General features: G+C 49.3%; 1 protein-coding gene across 1 annotated transcript; it reads left to right on the top strand.

Annotated features, from left to right (window-relative positions):
- Window positions 1-15,355, top strand: CFAP90 (cilia and flagella associated protein 90). Its single transcript, XM_068531875.1, has 3 exons — window positions 1-147; window positions 13,169-13,285; window positions 15,134-15,355. Exons 1-3 carry the CDS (start codon window positions 1-3, stop codon window positions 15,311-15,313), a joined length of 444 nt encoding a protein of 147 aa, XP_068387976.1. The 3' UTR covers window positions 15,314-15,355.
- Window positions 15,356-19,861: the final 4,506 nt, after the last annotated feature.

Genomic DNA, 19,861 nt, shown 5'->3' with positions numbered 1-19,861 from the left:
ATGGAGGACGACGAGGAGGAGATCACCGCCGCCACGCTGCGGGGCAAGCCCCGGCCGCCGCCCATCTCGGCGCTGTCCGCCTTCAGCTACGTCCCGCCGCGGCGCCAGGACCCCAAGGAGCACAGCTACTACTACCGCCAGGGCAGGGTGAGCGGCCCGGGGCGGGGCGGGGCGGGGCGGGCTGGAGAGCAGGGACGGGGCGTGGGGGGGGAATGAGGGGGGCGCTACCCTGCGGGGGAGGGGCCGGGGAGGTGCTGGGGGCGGGGCTGCACGTCCGGGGAGGGGGTCGGGGGAGGAGGGGAATAGGGCCGGGGTCTCACTGCCCGGGAGGGTGCTGGGGGCGGGGTTACACTGCCCGGGAGGGGACGCGGGGAGGGGAGATGGGACGGGGCTGCCCTGCGGGGAGGGTGCTGGGGGCGGGGTTTCACTGCCGGGAAGGGGTCCTGGGGGCGCGGCCGCACTACCCCGGAGGGGCCTGGAGGAGGGAGAATGGGGCACCGCCGGGGAGGGCGTTAGAGGGGGAAGGAATGGGGCGGGGCTACACTGCCCGGGAGGATGCGGGGGCGGGGTCACACTGTCGGCGAGGGCTTCTGGGGGCGGGGCTGCAGGCCGGGGCCGCCCCGCGGAGTGTGGAGGGCCGGGCGGTGGGGCTGCAGATTCGGGTTAGGACTCTGGGGCAGGGCTGCACAGAAGAGCCGGGGCGGGCTTGAGCGGCACCGCCTGTGCGGGCTTCGGGGCGGGGCGCAGGGAGTCAGGGGGCGTCCGGGTCAAAGGGGGTGGGAGGGTGGGAGAGTGGCCTCCCTCTGGGGCTCCTAGACCCCAGAGTACCGCGACTACGACCACCGGCGTCAGGTGGACCCCCGCGCCCCCCACGAGGGCATGGGCAGGCGCGGAGCCGGGTGTGGGGATGGGGGAGGGGATAAACGCTCACCTGGAAGGGCTGCGAGGCCGGGCGTGCGGGCTGGGCGGCCGGGATTGCTCAGCGGGTGTTCGGAGCCTTTTAGGGGTGGGTTAGGGCCGAGTTTTCCCCCGGGAAGTGAGGGAGAGCCCCTGGGCTTCTACTTCTTCTGCCGGGAGCAGCAAGGTGAGCCTGGTGCCCAGGATCTGGAGGAGGGTCGCAGGAGCGCGGGGCCACCCAGCCGGCAGGGGCACCGCTGCTTCTGGGGTCTGCCTGCCGCAGGCCTGGGCCGGCCCGAAAACAGCCACTACTGGGAGGCTTTCGCCGCAGTGACTGTGCCCGGACCGCCCAGGGCGCGGAAACCCTCCTAGAAGCCCGCCTGCGGACAAGGAAACCTCGAGGCAGGGCTGAACAGCCGCTGGCAGGGAGAGCGCGGCTGGGAGCGTCCCAGGATTGTGGCCGGGCCTCACCAGGCTCACACGAGTCGTGGGGAAAGCCTGAGGGTCTGCGAAGGCCACCCTGCAGCCAAAGCAGGAAGAAAAGCGAAAGGAAAAGAAACATTCAGAATTTGCGGGGGTCATTTATTCCTTTCTTCTCCATGTTTTTCCTAAAAGTCTCCATCCAGTGCCTTGTACTGTACGTTGCTGCAGCCTGTCTTGCAGCTGGGGAAGCAGGGGCATCATTATTAAAAGGCGCATTTTGGGAGATGCTCAGCCTGCAGGGATAAGGGGTGGCCTGAAGAGGGATCTATAGATTAACCAAGTGCCTGGGAGGAAGGAGGTCTTTCCCTCCTGATGTGAGCGGTGTTCCCACCAAACACATCCTTTGCTTCTCCCTACCCACAATCCACAGAGCCCAAGTGAATCCCCGTTTAGATCAGGTCAGCACATATTTGAGTACTTGCCACATGTGAAAGAATACCACGGATCTTAGCCGTGCAAACAGAAGCAGTAGTTTCTAGTTTCGACAACTGAAAGGGGTTGAACCGTGTCCCCCTAATATTCTTATGTTAGAGTCCGAATCCCCTGTACCTCAGAATGTGACTTTATTTGGTGACAGGGTCTTTACAGAGGTAATCAAAGTGAGGTCATTAGTGGGGGGCCCTGATCCAAAATGACTGCCGTCTAGGATAAGAGGCAATTTGGGCACAGAGACAGACCTGCGTAGAGGGGAAATGATGTGAATGGACAGGGAGAAGACGGCTGTCTGTAAGCCAAGGACAGAGGCTGGGGACAGATCCTTCCCTCATGGCCCTCAGAAGGAACCAGCTCTGCTGACACCTTGATCTCCGACTTGGGCCACCAGAACTGTGAGAAAGTATATGTCTGTTGCTTAGCCCCTGGTTCTGGGTACTTCGTGTTTTGGCAGCCCCAGCAAACCAACACATAAACCGCAGCCAGGGGGCTCTCTTGTATCTGTTAGCGCCTCTCTGCTTGGCTTTGAGGATATGGAAGGACAAAAGGACATGAGGAAGAAAGGGGACGCCTGTAGCTCATCTGTCCTTACCTCCCTGTTTGCTGACTGGCCCGGGCTTGAATATCTCTGCTGACCATTAAGACAGGAATGGGATTGAAAGCAGTGGTTCCCAACCTCACAGCCACCATGGACCTCATATCTTTTCCTCCCATGAGCAGTATATTTTGAAAGAACTTTTATCTATAAATAATTTTATTTATTAAATGAACTTTACAACTTAGGTGTGCCAAACTTTTATCATTGCCAGTGAATTTATGAGTCACGCCTAGCATTAATGCACAGCATGAGAGAACCAGCCAAAAATCAAGGAGTCTTGATGTTTTAAGTTGGTCCATGCTGTTTTATTTATTTATTTTTTTTATTTTTTATAAATTTATTTATGTATTTATTTTTGCTGTGTTGGGTCTTCGTTTCTGTGCGAGGGCTTTCTCCAGTTGCGGCGAGTGGGGGCCACTCTTCATCGCGGTGCGCGGGCCCCTCACCATCGCGGCCTCTGTTGCTGCGGAGAGCAGGCTCCAGACGCGCAGGCTCAGCAGTTGTGGCGCACGGGCCCAGCTGCTCCGCGGCACGTGGGATCCTCCCAGACCAGGGCTCGAACCCGTGTCCCCCGCATTGGCAGGCAGACTCCCAACCACTGCGCCACCAGGGAAGCCCCATGCTGTTTTATTGAAAGTATATAAATATTATCCGGCTTCTTGACAAAATGGAAAAATTCACAGTACACCATTTTATGTGTACCTTTGAGAGGTCTTATTGATTACCACTTTGAGGCTATAGGGAACTAAGATAAAGGATTAAGCAGGTGGGCGCCAAGATACATATTTGTCAGAGATAAAAGCCAGGGTGCAGGATCCCGCTAAGGACTCTGGGCAAATGGGTTTGGGCTTGGGGAGACTGAAGCTCTGAATCAGATTTACCCATCCAGCCACCAGAGCTGTGGGCCCCGGAAGAAGCAGAGGAGACCCCTCTACCCACTGTGGGCCAGGCACTGCCAAGGGAAAAGGGGCAGAGTTGAGTTTGGCAGACTCAGTTTATTCTTCCTAAATTCACCAGTCTGACTCATGGCTCCACCTTTCTGGCACCAAATCAACCAAGGGGCAGAGAGACGCCCAGGGTATGAGGTGACCAGGGCTCCGTACTTGGAATCAGGTCAGAAGTGGGCAAGAAGTGTGCCCCTCTAGTGCAGGGGCCATGCATAGGAAGCCTCCTGGGCCAAATCTGCCCTGCCACCTGTATTAAGAAAGTTTTATTAAAGCGCAGTCACGTGCCCATGTGTGTAGTATTGTCAATGGCAACCACACAGAGCTGAATAGTTGCAACAGTGACCATGGCACCTGCAAAACCTAAAACAATGACTATCTGTCCCTTTACAGAAAACACTTGCCAACATCTGCTCTTGATGTCTTACTGCCAATGGAAGGATGGGCCTTAGACAAATTAATGCAAAGGATATTTTAAGAAAAAAAATTCAGTACAGTTGATAGCTGGGGTCACAGGCAAATTCAAGTCCTGAGACCTTTAGCGTCACAGGGAAAAACATGATGCAGGAGAAAGGTTAACACCTAAATAAAAAAGCCTTCAAAGCAGCAAGAACAGCAAAAGACATTTCAAAGTCCATTTGCAAGCCAGCTACCAATGGCAATAATGACCTTGTATGCGTTGGTATTCAGTCAGCTACAGGATTCCAGAAGCTGATTCTCTGACCCTGAGATCATATGGACTAAAAAGGATGAACTCTGTATCACAGGTTTGCTGGGGTCTCAGCTGCCCCTAAATTCTTTCTAAATAATTCCAGGTCCCGCTCAAAGCTGGGAAGAAACATTGCAAAAGTAGCTCTTAAGTCAGTTGCTGTGTGTCACACTCACCGGTTAGTTCGTTAGTAGTACAGGCCCAGGAGTCCTGCATTATTAGTCCTCTGTGTTATTAGTTCAAGTCACAGACCAAACACTCCGTCTCACCTTGCCCGTCTCGGGATCAGGGATCGAACAGCACCAAATGCATGGAGCTCTTATGAGAATTAATTTAATTAATGGGTGGAAAGTGGCACATAGTAAGCCCAACGTAAGGAGAGCTCTTCTTCTTATTATTTGTTCTTCTTAGTGATGATTAGAGTTTCCTTTCATTGAGGGTTCGGTCCTGGGGCCTTTTATCCTCCATCTTGTTCACTGTTGGAAATGAACACAGGTGAGGCAGGTAGTCTGCGTGTCAATCTGGTGGTTCCTTATGTTCTATAAGGCATCTCCCCCGCAGGAGCCCAAAGTCAAAGCTCTTGCAGCAGCACACTTATTTAAAGCCCCAGTAATACCCTGGATCTTAAGACAAATTTGTCCTCTAAAGCTGCCAGCGAAAATGCTATCAACTCCTGTCCTGCTCCCTAGGGAGCCTCTAGCAGTGTGGGCTTTTTCTGCAAAATAGTGTTCCATAGATTGAGTTCAATGGTGTTTTTAAATTACTTTTTTCCTCTTCTGCTTTGTGCAACATTTCTGCTACTGAAATGGAAAGGCTAAGTCAAAGGAGAATGCCCTTTTATGACAGTTTTGATTAAATTTCTCAAAGTCTAAAAGCTACATTAAAAAAAAAAATCTTAGGCAGTTTTAGAATATGCTTTCCCTCATGCTAATGTGAATTGTGGATAGCTGGGTCTTGAGTGAAGCTTTGCTCAGAAAATCCAACCTTAGTTTTGGTGGGATTAGCCGACTTTCCGTGACGGTGTGTGGTGCAGAGAAAGAGGCAAGGGGCTGACTGTTTCTTTACCCTCCTGATACTGAATTTCCTTTTGTCTCGTGCAGCCAAGCGCTTGGTAAACATAATGATGGGTGTTAACTGCACAGAGGTGCAAAGGGGCATCCCTGAAGGGCCTATGCCCGCGTCCAGGATACAGGAAGTGTTCAATACCAGCTCCCCGAGCCCTTCCTGGACCCTCTTCACCTTTAGGCATCAAGTACATCTGCCATACAGGCTTGGCCACTCCTAGGGGCTGTGGAGGACACGTGAGCTCCGGTTCTGTTGCTGGGACACCTGTGAAAATCTAGGCAAGTTTCTCTCTCTTTATCCATCGTGTACCCGCATGTCCTCCAGTCCCAATGTGTACTGGCCGAATGCAAGTGTGCCCGCCCCGCCCCCTGCCCTCCAAGACACACTCCGCATCCTGCCTGATCTTCTCCTTTGCATGTATTAGTATCTAACCTACTAAATAGTTTACTTTGTAATCTTGTTGGTTTTTTCTCTCCTATTAAAACATGAGCTCCATGAGGGCAGGGATTTATTTGTGTGACTCCTCTATCCTCAGCAATTGAAAGAGTGCCCACGGTCTCATAGTTGGTGCGTCATAAATAGCTGCTGATGAACCAGTGAGGATGAATAAATGGATGCGGATTTTTTAAACAAAGAGATGAGTCACCGATTGATGAGCTTAGCTTCTTAGACTAAACAGAGGTCTCCTTTTGGATTATCTGCTGTTTGGGTTATCCTTGACCTTGCTCTTCTCCTCGGGGGACCAAAATTGGGAATGGACTCTGGTTGCCTCTCTCTGTCTGGGCTGGCTGCACTTGTACTGTTCAGTGACCCGCCCCTGGGAACTTAAGGCCTGGAGGGTGGGGCTGAGGGTCTTCCTCCAGGGCAGGTGGAAGGGGGGCAGGTCACCCAGGAGCGAGGAAGGAGTGAGAGGAGAGGTCATGTGTGCCCTTCTAGCGGAAGTGATTCCTCTGGAAGGAAACACCAGGAATAGGGAATTTCCTACCAGTTGGTTTCCTACCATTTGGTTCCTACCAACCAGTCATGACCACCCATGTGAGCCCACGGTGCAAGCCTTTCCACGTGCGTTTATGAATGCAGTCATGTGTGTCGAATTTTTAAATATAAGAACATGTTCACACACGATCACGCATCTACGTGTATATATTTGCAGCATGCTCTTTTCATTTAACAGTGTATCTCAGACTTTTTTTCAAAATCATCCCCTTTTAAGAAGTACAACAAGCAAATGATATGTGAAAACAAACAGCATTTTCCCCAATATATTTGACCAAGTGACAACATGTAAGACTAGATTCAGGTTTCAGCCGCCGTGGATGGCCCTTTCTTCCTTGATGTGAATTGCTGGGGGGCAGGGGGCGGAAGAGGGGGCGAATGGGGAGCTGGTATCAATGGAAGAGAGAAGGCAACTGGCTTCATTCTTAGTAAATTGATAAACTATTCAGATTATTTGGAAAGTTATGAAAATTTCCCAAACTTGTGATCTTAACACACCAGAGAGGAAACACAATCTTTGCCACAAACCAAAGAGAATAGTTGAGTATTGTCCTTTTAAAAAAGTTATCATTATGTCCTTGACAAGCTACCTTTCTTCTGAGAGATAGAATTTTGAACAATATTAAAATTAATGAAAATATACTCCTTAAGCTTCATACACTGCTTGACTCCCAAGGAGAAGCACTGAATTTATCAGAAGTAAAATGAGGCTCTTATGAATCAAAGAAAACCATTTTCAGTCACCTTGGGAATTTTCAGATTTAAAAGTAGGTCACAAAGCTCTGGGTAGGCAAACAGTACCTGAAAGCCTCCAGGTGAGAGGTAGCAGTACTATGGCCCCTGAGGAGAGGAGATGAGAATAGCTCGGTCATAACCTTATTAATGAAGGTGGGCTAGGATGTGCTATGCAAACAAATGGACCCCCCCCCCCCCCGCCAGGATCTTAAGTAGTGGTATGTCAGAGTCTGATCATACTGACAAAGAGGGGATTTTTAGCATCTCTTCTGAACTCTGCATTCAAATGGAAGCCTGAAATTGGCCATGATGGGAGTATTTACACCACAGAAATTAGCAAACACTACAGATCAGGTCTTTTTTCTCCAGAGAGCAGGTTGTTAACATAAGTGCGCCAGTGGCCTTACGCATATAAACATAACGTAATGAAATAGAGCCCAACATGTATGTTTCTCCTGGGCGGGTCTTCTTAATGCAGTTACTTGGGAAACTGAGCTTCTCTGTTTTAGTGACTCCATTATTGCCAGGGCCTGGAAATCTTTGGGACTTCGGGTCTTTCCCTGGATCCTTTAAATTGCTGGTCAGTGAGCAAGGAGAGAGAGTGTGGAGGCCTGCTGAGAGTTTCTTAGGGACCAGGCCTAGAAGATGGCGTCCACTGGTTTCACCCACATTCCCTGGCCAGAGCTGGTCACTTGGCCCTGGCCTAATTGTGATGGAAACTTACAATGAAGAGTGCATTTATATTCAAAATGGTCTGAAAAGGAGGAGAAAATAAAGGACTTGAATCTCAGTTTGCTCAAAATCTTCTCCCAACTTTTTTTTTTTTTTAATGCAACATAGAATCATTTTGCAATTTTTAAAAAAAATTTGTTTATATTTTTTGGCTGTGTTGGGTCTTCGTTTCTGTGCGAGGGCTTTCTCTAGTTGCAGCAAGCGGGGGCCACTCTTCATTGCGGTGCGCGGGCCTCTCACTATCACGGCCTCTCTTGTTGCGGAGCGCAGGCTCCAGACGCGCAGGCTCAGTAGTTGTGGCTCACGGGCCTAGTTGCTCCGCGGCATGTGGGATCTTCCCAGACCAGGGCTCGAACCCGTGTCCCCTGCATTGGCAGGCAGATTCTCAACCACTGCGCCACCAGGGAAGCCCTCCCCCAACTACTTGTGTGAGAGTTTGTGTAACTTCTGGGAGGAAGAGAACTTCCAAGTTTGGGAGGAGGCACTGGGTATAATAAAGCCCACAACCCCAGAAGAGACAGCCCCCAGGCCCCCTGTGGGCTGGAGGTGGCAGGCCAGGGCTTCTTCCTTGTTTATGAACTTGCATTAGTCATGATAAGCTAGGCTATGCTGCAGTTAACGAACAACCCCCAAAGTCTCAGTGGCCTGAAACAAAGCTTATTTCTCATGCTAAGCGTCCAACAGGGATCAGAAGGGTGACTCTGCCCAGTACCGTCCCTCAGTGGCCACCGTGGAAGCTGCTGACACCTCAGTCTGAAGCGTCAGGAGTCCCTGACACCGGCTCTTAAATACTTCCAATCGAAGAGTCACATGTCACCTCTACGCACCATTCATTGGTTAGAACTGGGCTCATGGCTTCACTAACCTAAAGGAGAGGGAAGATTAATGCTCTGTGTAGTCAGTAGAGGAGCACTGAACATTGGTGATGTCTACCAAGCCAGTAGGTCTACCGATTCAGTTTACCGGAGTGGAGTGTTCCGTAGTTGAGTCTTTGGTTCCACTGCAATAACCTTTGTACTATCTCTATCCTTACTTTCCATCGTTCAAAAGATGGCTCCTTCTCCTTATCATGTATGTTGTTAGAGCTGCTGTAACAAAGTACCACAGACCTGGCTGCTTAAACAACACAAGTTTATTGTCTCACAGTTTCTGGAGGCTAGACATCTGAAATCAAGGTGCTGGCAGAGTTGGTTCCTTCTGAGGCTGTGAGGGAGAAGCTGTCCCCCGCCTATCTCCTTAGCTCAGCTGTCTTCTCCCTGTGTCTCTTCATATCATCTTCACTTTCTGCCTATTTGTGTCTGTGTGCAAATTCTTTTAATAAGGGCACCAGTCTTATTGGATTAGGGACCCACCCTATCCCAGTCTGACCTCAACTAATTACGCCTTCAGTAATCTTATTTCCAAATAAGGTCATGTTCTGAGGTACTAGGGGTTAGGACTTCAACATGTGAATTTTTGGAGGAAGGAATTCAACCCTTAACACACGGGGAGCTTACTCCCCAGTGGCCCTGGCTACAGTGGTGTGGTCCCTCCTGTCAACTTCATTTGCATCCACTTGTTACCCCCAGGCTAGACAAAAGCTGATCCTTCCTTCTTTGGTGCTACTGCACTTTGTACATATCTCTGTTCCTCCCTGTGTGTTATGTTGAGATATTTTAATTAGTGGGTTTATTCCCATTCTCAGCCTTTAGGTGGTCTCCTTTAAAGTAGGGTCTCCCTATTTCTGTTCCAGAGTCTAGGAGAGTGCCTGGCACAAAGTAGACCCAACGTGCTTTGGAAGCTGAAAACTGAAGGCCCCCACTTGTCTTATGGTGTCAGCCCAGGGCTACAGACTGGGGTGATTTTTCAGTGTTAGGAGTAGGGGTCACCATAGGGAAACTGATGGTGGGTGATCAGATACCACGACCAGAATAAGACCAGAATACATTATAACAGTACTCAAAACACAAAGGAGCTGAGGAAATCATGAGAGAAAAGTAAAGGGGCTCTGCTTTGCCTTTTTTTTTTTTTAAAAAAGTCATCTGTGAAACAGAGGAAATCCCTTGAGAGATTTTAATAGCAAAATATCAGGAACCCAGAAGCTCTGTTTTTTGGTAGCATCTACATCCAGAGAAATAGAGGAAATCCTTTGAGAGATTTTAATAGCAAAATATCAGGAACCCAGCAGCTCTGTTTTGTGGTAGCATCTAAATCCAGTTTGACTTTTATTAATATCATTTTGCTTCAAATCATAAAGGAATAAAAAAGCCCGAAAGAAGAAAGATTAATCATTAAAATCCAGGAAAACCCAGATTTTTGGTTTGAGTAGGTATTGGAAATGGACAGTCACATTACTAAGTAAGGCTGCCTGCCTGGTGATGGATTAATTTTTTCTTATTTTTCAATGATAGAAAAAAAACTCTTTTTTTACTCTGGGAAGTCCTGAGTAGGCAAAATCCCCACACAGAAGACTTAAAGATTCTGATCACATCCATCAGCAGTGAGATTTCTAATAAAGACTCTTCTAAGATATAGTAGGCTGTTGGTACCTAATCCTGGGGACGGGAGTCCGGCATTGCTGCTCATAGATCTTACTTTTATAGAGTATTGTAGGAGACCCAATTAGAATGAGAAGAAATAGGCATTAATTATTCTGTAAAGCTGCATATTGCAGTGGGTTTCTCCATCATAGGGGACAGAATGAAGCAAGACTTCCTTCCTCGTTCAGGTAACAGCGATGGCATTCTCATTCTGTTCTTGATTTCGTTCCTCCCTCTTTAGTCTTTCTCCCAGGACAAGTCCAAGGACCCCAGGGGCTTACTCAGTTCAGGAGGGGCAGGTGCGAATGGGCCACCTGCACGGGAAGCCAGCACCCGGAGGATCCCTGTTTCCCCTGCTGTCAGGGCTACTCCCTTGTGGTGGGGCTAAGCCGCACACCCTGGGGCAGCTAGTCCCTGCAGGGAGCATTGCAGGGAACAGAGACTGGCCGCTGGTCTCCTCCTCTCTGGCCCAAGGTTCTCAGGGTGCAGAAGGGGGCACCTCTGGCCGCAAGTGCAGCTCCCACTCAGGTGCTCGGTCCTAGGAAACCAGGTCATTCTGTTGCCCACGGCAGCTCTTTCCCAAAACGCACCCATTTCACAGGTCAGTCGGGCCAGGAGGGATTCCAGTGACAATGGAACATCTACATTATGACCAAGAGCCCAGCCTAGATTACCGTGTAAATGCGGGCGATGTAGGGGTGATGGCGTTTCAAGTTACTGTTCGTGTCTGCCTCTGCCGGGCCTGGCCAGTAGCTCTGAACCCCAAAGGGAAGGGTCTGCATTGCAATACCCCCTTTACAGAAGGCAAGCATGCTCCCTTGGAGAATTTGTGTCCCACCATCCCAGCAGATGGGTGGCATCCTTGAGCTTCTGCTGTGTCTCTGAAGGACCCGCTGGCCCGGTAGCTTACCCAAAAAAAGGTTTGCTGTGAGGTTTGCTTAATCTCTCTAGGCTAGAAGTGAGCACCCAGCCAACCCCACCAGCTTCTGCTTCTGTGGACATCCTACACGCTGATGTTAAAGACACTGAGATTTCTTCTTCATTTCCTAAAGGTGTTTTAAGTTTGAATTTTATTTGATAAGCAAATGTCTGATTTTTACATGGTCAAAGTGATGGATATTTTCTTTGTGATATTTCCCCATTGCTTTCTTGCCTAGGAGGTCCCTTGTGGGTTTTCCTTTCAGTTATTTTTCTAATCCATCCAGAGTTTACTTTTGTCCAGAGTGTGATGTGAAGACCCAGGTTTCTTTATCTTTTTTTCCCCAAACAGCTAGCCAATGTTCACAGTACCAAAAGCTGAATAATGTATCACCTCTCCACTGATTTGGGTCTTTTGCTTTTTAATCCCATGAGTACAAGGTTACCTTCAGGAGGTTGTAGGGTGTAGGTGGCCTTCAGGAGGCGTGACAGTCAGGGCCGGCCAAACCAATGCATGCACAGACCCAGCAGCTGAGTGCGAGAGGGAAGACAAACCCAAGAAGAAGCTTCTGCGAGGTGACCTCATTAAATGACCATCAGGGCACAGATTCAGAAGCCATGGCTCCTGTTCTAGCCACTTGGAGTGACTCGGAACGTAGGCAAACCAGGATTCCAGTGTCACTGAATAAGTGCCTTGAACATGGTGCCACTGAAGTTCTGGAGAACTTGAAAATAATGTTTCTAAAAGATGGCACTGTTTTCCTGACTAGATGGTTAATGGCACCAGGACAGCAGCGATGTGTGAGTTATCTTCAAACCTTCCCGAGCGGGAGTGGCACGTCTTGCACAGGATAGATGAAGGTGAAGGAGTTTTCACGGCTGGGCTGAAGCTACATCACACTCTAGCCATATCCGCTGTTGTCAGCAGCTCTTGAGTTCCCACACTGAGAATGGGCGGGATGTGTTTTCCAACAGGCTATGCACTCAGCGTGCGTCCTCTCCACCGTTACCTTCTACCTCTGTGTCCTTCAGCTGGAGGGGGCTATTCTAGCGTTACTATTCAGGATGAAAACAAACAAGCAAGCAGAGGTTAGAGGCCCCGTGATCCCACATCCCAGCGAGATGGCACATCTGCCTTTGCTGCTGGAGGATTCAAGGCAGGTGGCACTTGGCTGGGGGAACATAAATGACAGGCCTGGCTTACAAGGCGAGGATTGAAGATCCGCTAACACGTGGATTTCTTTTCCTTTTACTAGATTCCAAATGAGGCAGTTTTATTTTTGTAGTAAGAAAAATTGGGGATAAAAAGATGGAGATGTTACAGATGGCTGCTCTGTTAATGGGATCATTTTCTAACACATTAGAGCTGTGTGTGTGAGTATTTTATACGTATGTTTGCTATATATGTGTATATTATACATATGTATATATATACATATATAACATATACCAAATATATATGTTCATATATATATGAATTACAGTTTTTATAGCTGCCACATATGATTAAAGAAAATATTGCTCTCTAGAGAGGGAGAACTTCTATTTGGGTATATTGTCCTAGTATTCAGATATTGTTAGTTTTTCAAAGCAGTACAAGCCTATTTTAGAAAATTTGAGAAATTCAAGAAAAGTAGGAATGAAGGAGAGGGACTTCCCTGGCGGTCCAGTGGTTAAGACTCCATGCTTCCATTGCAGGGGGCGCGGGTTCGATCCCTGGTCAGGGAGCTAAGACCCCAGGTGCCACGCGTCACGGCCAAAAAAAAAACCAGAAAAACAAAAAATGGAGGAGAAAACACATATACTGAGTGGATTATCATTATTTTAAGATTTGAGCCCTAGGGTGGAGTCAGGGAGAGCGGGGAGCCTCCTCTGGGAAGGAGGGGTCTGTAACAGTCTAGGAAAAGTGTCCCTGGAAACATCTCCACCCCGTCGGGCCTCTCAGGAACTTGGGGCCTGGCGTCCCTGCTCTGGTCACTGCCCGAGGGGTGGTGACCTTCCCCATACATGTTCCGTGCAGTCGGGAATCTCTATACATCTCCACTCTTCATCAGGGAGAGTTTGGGCTCTCAAGCTGCACGAAGCTTCCATGGCTCAGCCCTTGAATAAACCATGGCTTTCTTTCTCTTTCTATTCCCAGACCGGAATCAGTTCCCTCTATGACTGTGTTTTTAAGAGGAACCCAGGATATAATCAGAAATTGCACCGAGACGACAGAGAACATGCAAAAAGCCTGGGACTGCACGTTAACGAGGAGGTAATAGTAAGGCAGGGCATCGCTGGGTGTGCACAGATTCCCTGTGTGTGTGTTTATTTAGCACCGTGTGCAGTTGGCTGCACGTAACTCTCCTTTGTGAGGCTCTCCTCTGTCTCACTGTGCCGGGAAGTGAAGGCTAAGCTACTGTCACAGCTCACTCCATTCTGCCATGTTAAACTGCGTGTTAATTTTTGTGACTGTTGTTTAGTCTTCTAGAATGTAACAGTTCCATGACAGCAAAACTCAGGCGTTCTTTTCAATAGATAAATAGGTCTTTGCTTAACCTCCCAGGCCTGGCTATCATAGTTCTAAGAACACTGGCCTTCCAGGGATGAAACCACACATGCAAGAAAGAGTATTTCTCCCAAGTTACCAGGGCACTGTATGTACCACATACGGCTCAGTTCTTCTTTTATCTCTGCAAGGTTTTCTGAGGGGAAGGGCTTTGCTTCTCCTCAGCTGCACAGGTTGGGTGGTGACCAACAGAGGGAACCAAACTCACAGGGTGAGAAGGTCAGGGTCACAGCAGGTACAGGGGGTTGGGTGGGGGGTTGGAGGTGTGGGCATAGAGAGAGGGGGGTTGATAGGGATGGGGGTGGGGGAAGGAGGTTGTGCATCCCCTTGGCATGGTCGAGCCCACGTGCCGCTGGGTTAGACCCTCTTCCGCACTAGGACGTTGTCTCTGTGAATCTGATCCGAGGACAGTATGTTTATTAAAATCTGGATTCTGTATTCATATCATAATCTTTATACAATACACAGAAATCTGGATGAAAAAGCTTCTGGTGGGATTTCTTTTTGGATCAGAGGATTTTTGCCTGTGGCAGTTAATGTTTAAGAATGCCACCGTGTCACTTTCAAAGAAACTTTTAACTGCTGTGAAATTAAGTGATGGAGGTACTATGAAGTATCACCACTTAAGTCACGGACATTAACTTTTTTTTTTCTGTTGTTTTGGTTTCTGTTAATTCGTTCCAAGTTGGTAGTGAAGTTAGTGCTTTTCTCTCATAAGCACACGCCTGGCATGACTTAGATCCAGTCAGAGTTTTTGAGCACCTCCCATGTGCCACTGAGTGTAAAGGGAATAAAACAGAAGTGTCTGTCCTCCTAGAGCTGACATTCCCACGAGGAAAGAGAAAAATAAAAGCCAAATAAATAATGACCTGGATGCCAGGTAGTGATAAGTGGTATGCAGAGAAATACAGCCTTTTAAGGGGATGGAGAAAATGAAAGGGATGAGGGAGGCTGGGGACATGATGGGGGGCCTGGGGAGATATGAGGGTGTCTGGGGGATGGAGCATGGGGAGATGGGGGATAGGGGAGATAAGAAGTCTGGGGAGATGGGAGATCTGGGGAGATGAGAGGTCTGGGGAGATGGGAGATCTGGGGAGATGGGAGATCTGGGGAGATGAGAGGTCTGGGGAGATGAGAGGTCTGGGGAGATGGGAGGTCTGGGGAGATGGGAGATCTGGGGAGATGGGAGGTCTGGGGAGATGGGAGGTCTGGGGAGATGGGAGGTCTGGGGAGATGTGTATCTGGGAGAAGGAAGAAGGCGGACAGAAGACAGGTAGGAGGAGCTCGGGGAGAAGGGAGGAGAGGGGGAGGAACAGGACCCTGAAGTCAGTGGGTACCTGTTGCCCTGTGCGAGATCTTGGTCTTTCCTCTGAAAGACTTAAGGACAGCGGCAGGCCCGGAGCAGAGAGGACAGGGTGTGAATTGGTTAAAGAGGTCCCCCCCGGCGTCAGCGTGGAGGGGTCCTAAGAAGCCAGGTGGAGGTGGGGCGCAGGTGCGTGGCACGCGGGCTGGACAGGTAAGAGCGCTCCGCTCCCCGACCCTCACCCCCAACAGGAGCGCGAGAGGCCAGTGTGGGTGCTGACGTCTTCCGTCTACGGGCGGCGCATCCACCAGCCTGTGGAGCCCGCGAACCGGGATCACAGCCGCGCCGGCCACGTGAAGGCCGACTTCTACCGGAAGAACGACATCCCCAGCATCAAGGCGCCCGGCTTCGGGCACATTTCTCCGGCCTGACGCCCTCGCATGGCCCGAAGGGCGCGGGCGAGAGGGATGGCACTGGGGGTGGGGGGGGAAGGGGGGAACGCGGTGTGGCGCCGGCCTCAGGGCCCCTGTGTGGACCTCCCGGGCCAGCGGGCGCCCCTGATGTGTCACCGATGCGCTGGGGCCGCGGGAAGGACCGCGTAGGGCTGCTTCCCGCACGTTTCCTTGGCGACCAGCCTGGCCAAAGGCCTGCGACTCTGAGGATGGACACCTACCTAGTCTGACGGTTTTCACGCGAACCGATTTCAGATGAAATGATGCTGGGGACGGATCCATTATGAGCATCTGAATAAAATGAAAACCTTGCTCCCCCTTGACAGCGGCTGGGCTGACCTTTGTTCGCTGCTCTCCACGTCTGCGAGTCTTCCTGGCGGAGGCGCTCGTGGCAATGGTGCGCAGGTACTTTTCTTACCGGTTACGGAAACCGCTACCGTCTCACAGCACAAACAATACTTAATGGGGATGTAATGACATTGCCTTTCGGCACAGCTGAACTCTAGCGTCTACAACGTTCCTCCCCCCACCCCGCCACAGGCCTGAGCCACAGATAACAGAATTTTGGGCAACCGACGACAAAAGCCCCTAGTAGGATGGGTGGCCTCGGAGGCCAGCGCTGCTGCTGTCACACCTCGGTGGAGAAGCAGCCAGAGGTCACAGGAAGAGATCAGGCTTTGGCACCCGACAGACTTGGGTAACACTGTGGCTCCTGCATCTTCTAGCTGCGTGGGGCAGGGCAAATTGACTCACCTACTTGAGCCCACATTTCCTCAGCTTTAAAGTGGGAGTTCTAAACCTTGAGGAGTTTGTGTGGGAATCCATAAGCCACTGGGGTGTGGTCTTAACCTGCACGATAGGGGCTGTGACTGTCACTTTGAACAGTTTTCTTTTAGGAAGCAGCTGCTGCCTTTAACCAAAGTTAGAAATGTTTACTTTGGAGGTGATTTGAAACTTATTCAAGTATTAAGATATTGGCTATGTTTTTAATGAATGGATCTCTTGGAAGAAATCATCCGTCACCTATCATGATTAAATTTTCCACAGCTTAGCAGTTAATGGGCAGGTGATCTAATTAATTTCAATGCTGATTCCTCCATTGCTGGTTTTATTGTCTTGATTCTCTAAGGACTTATGACACTGCGTTCCTGGCAATTTCAAGGCTGAATGACTCTTAAATATTTCCTTATACTTTTGAAAATGTTTTTTCACTGTTGATGTCTTTTATTTTTTTTCAAACAAATAGCAGTTTATTTGAAATGCCTTTGGGTGCATGAAGCATGCTTATAGTAACATGATAGAAAATATAAAGTTTGGGTGATGGAAATTTTTATAAATTATTCTTTCTTCAGTCTTGATTACCAAGAAAGACAAGGCACCTCTAAGAAATGCCTTTGGGGCTTCCTTGGTGGCCCAGTGGTTAAGAATCCGCCTGCCAATGCAGGGGACATGGGTTCGAGCCCTGGTCTGGGAAGATCCCACATGCCACGGAGCAACTAAGCCCGTGCACCGCAACTACTGAGCCTATACTCTAGAGCCCGTGAGCCACAACTACTGAGCCTGCGTGCCACAACTACTGAAGCCCATGCGTCTAGGGCCCGTGCTCCACAACAAGAGAAGCCACCGCAGTGAGAAGCCCCCGCTCACTGCAACTAGAGAAAGCCCGTGTGCAGCAATGAAGACCCAATGCAGCCAAAAAAAAAAAAAAAAAATGCCTTCATCTGAAAGGAGTTGCAATAAATTAATGTCAGATTATTTTCAGTTACTTTAAGTCAGATTCTACTCCCTTAACCTTCTACTACTTCTAAAAAGCAGGGCTTTAATTGGGCAAGCTTTCAAAAGCACTCATGTTTATTAGGCAGCAAAGGAAAATTATATTTCTTTCAGCATCTTGACTTTTACACCTTAAAGCCAATCAATGAATGCCCATTAGTCATCTTGTCAAAGAAAAACATACATTAAAATAATTTGTTTTGATTTATTAAATTTCCATTTGTCAGTGTTTTTTCAAAAGCAGAGTGTTGCTGTCTTTAGGAAAGCACACTGAGCTGGGAAAAAGAATAACATGGAAGAGTCATGACAACGTAGACTTTTCTAAACAGATGTATTAAAAATACTGCAGTGTTAAGGGGACTGGACTCACAGTGTTTTTCATGAGAGGGGGGCTTCCTACAAGACTGAGGGGTTAAGGAGGGTTTTGAGGCAAGATTCTTACGTGTCATCAGTGCTGCAGCCATGATGGGCTGATGGACATGGCTGGCGAGTCCTCTCATGTGCATGATTTGCTCACAGCAATGTCCGTAGTTGCCTGAACTTAGGGAGCCTTGACCACCAGGTCACACGTTCAGATTCAGGAAACAGGCAGTTTTCCCTTCCAGTCTCGTCTTAGTCACTGATCAACTGGGAAACTTTGGACAAGCCCCTGAACCTCTCTGCACCTGGTTCCTCTGTTGTAAAATGCAGGGGGTCTCAGGCTTGATGGGGGATCCGAATCACGTGGAGGACCTGCTCTGCAGAGCACAGGGAGCGTGCTGGGCCCCCCACCAGGATTTCTGAGTTGGCAGGTCTGCAGTGGGGCCTGAAAAATGTGCATTTCTAACAAGTTCCCAGGTGATACCGATGCTGCTGGTTGGGAACCTCACTTTGAGGGACCCATGTGTGCACAGCCCTTTGCGCGGTGGACTCGCTCTGATTGCTTTAAAAAATCTACTGTTTGATGAGGCTGGAGATACAGCTCTGGGGAAAAGCAGTTCTCCTTCTGCATCCGGGGCAGGGGCGGAGGGGCACAGTTAAGGGCACCGGGTGAATCACCCACCTGCAGGTGTCTCCCTTTAAGGGCAGGTGACAAAAAGAGCCCCAGGATGGATGCTGTGGGCTCCAAGGGAGGAAGAACCCACAGGGGCAGTTCGAAGTCCCTGAAACCTAGGGCATCCTAGTCCGGATCTCGGTTACAGTGAAGAGAAATGCCCTCATACTGTTTTTCTTCCCTCAGTCACCTTTTTGGAGAATTAGATGTATAAAGGTCAATGCTGAGTGGCAATTATAGGATCAAAAACTTTCTGACTGGGGCAGACAATTGGACAAGTCATGCTGTATTCCCACTTTGATGATGGAGTCCGGTTATTAATTTCGATAAGCGCTTTTTACCACGCCCTGGCAGGGTGGCCATGTTGGTCCTGCAATGCGCTGGGTCCAACAAGCTGGAGCAAAGCCTGGGTACCTGCCAGCCTCTCTCACGGTCATTAGCTCTTTTAATCAGACCCGATCCCATGAGCTACCAATGAGGAAAAGAGTCCTAAGAGAAACTGAAAAATGTGTTCAAAGTCTCACAGCTAGTAACAAAAAAACCAGAGTCAGGGATTAAACGGAGGTCTCCTGTTTCAAGCCCGAGTTCCCAGCCGCTTCCTAGTGCATCACTGGGGTCCTTGACCTCCTACAGATGCCTGCCCTGAGCTGTGGTGTGCCCAACCAGGCTGGCATTGGCGGCTTTGCTTCTAAACATTTGATTATGCATGACCTATTTTTCACCCTTTGGCAAAGTATGATTTCTTTAGGGGAAGAAAGAAACCAAAACTTTTGAGTTGGATTTACAAGAACACAGTTTTCCAGGTCTTCTCTCTTCAAAAATGCATCGACATTGGCTTTGGGCCCTCTTTTTTTCTTTTTTTTTTTTGATGTGGACCATTTTAAAGTCTTTATTGAATTTGTTACAATATTGCTTCTGTTTTATGTTTTGGGTCTTTGGCCGCGAGGCCTTAGTTCTCCGACCAGGGATCGAACCCGCACCCCCGGCATTGGAAGGCGAAGTCCTAACCACTGGACCACCAGGGAAGTCCCCGTGCCTTCTTAAGTCTCCTCAGACATAACAGGCAGCTCGTGGGGCTTTGGTGGCTTCTCTCGTTAGTTCAAACTATTGTGAGGCTGATGTACCTAGTTCCCAATTATTCGGTGCCTCGTAGCTCTACCGACGTATTACAGTAGATCAGAGTATGCGGACGGAGTGTGTGCCGCTGCTAGTAGCAATATTTTTCCCTGCAAATGTTCCCTAGAGATGCCAAAATGAAAACAGACCACGTGACACAGTGAAGCATACCGTCTTTCTTTCCAGGGAGTTGCATAATCAACGATTGGCATCACAAACTTTGTCCCGATCTGATTTACCCAAGGAGAGTTCAATCTCTGCTTCCGGAACAACTGTCCATGGGCGAATCAGTGGAAAACCAACTCAGTTCTGGAGCAAACCGCAGGAGAAAGAAGAAGAGGGCAGGGCGGGGGCGGGGAAGATACAGACTATCAACCAAAGTACATAAAACTTTTAATGAATTAACCTTACAAAAGACAATGGCATCAAAACATCAGACGTGTTTGGTACAAAACTAGTCCTAGGTTGTAAGAACTAATTCTGGTGATGGATGGTGACGTGCTGCCGGCACGAGACACGACAGAGCAAGGTGACGGAGCCACGGATCCCAGCTGGGCCGAGGACAGTCACCGAAATGAGACACGTGGGTGAACACGGATTCCATG

The sequence above is a fragment of the Eschrichtius robustus genome, chromosome 2 (genome assembly GCF_028021215.1).
Source record: "Eschrichtius robustus isolate mEscRob2 chromosome 2, mEscRob2.pri, whole genome shotgun sequence".
In the NCBI taxonomy this organism is placed as follows: domain Eukaryota; kingdom Metazoa; phylum Chordata; class Mammalia; order Artiodactyla; family Eschrichtiidae; genus Eschrichtius; species Eschrichtius robustus.
Note: the sequence above shows the minus strand (reverse complement) of the source record. Positions and strands in the feature narration are given on the sequence as shown.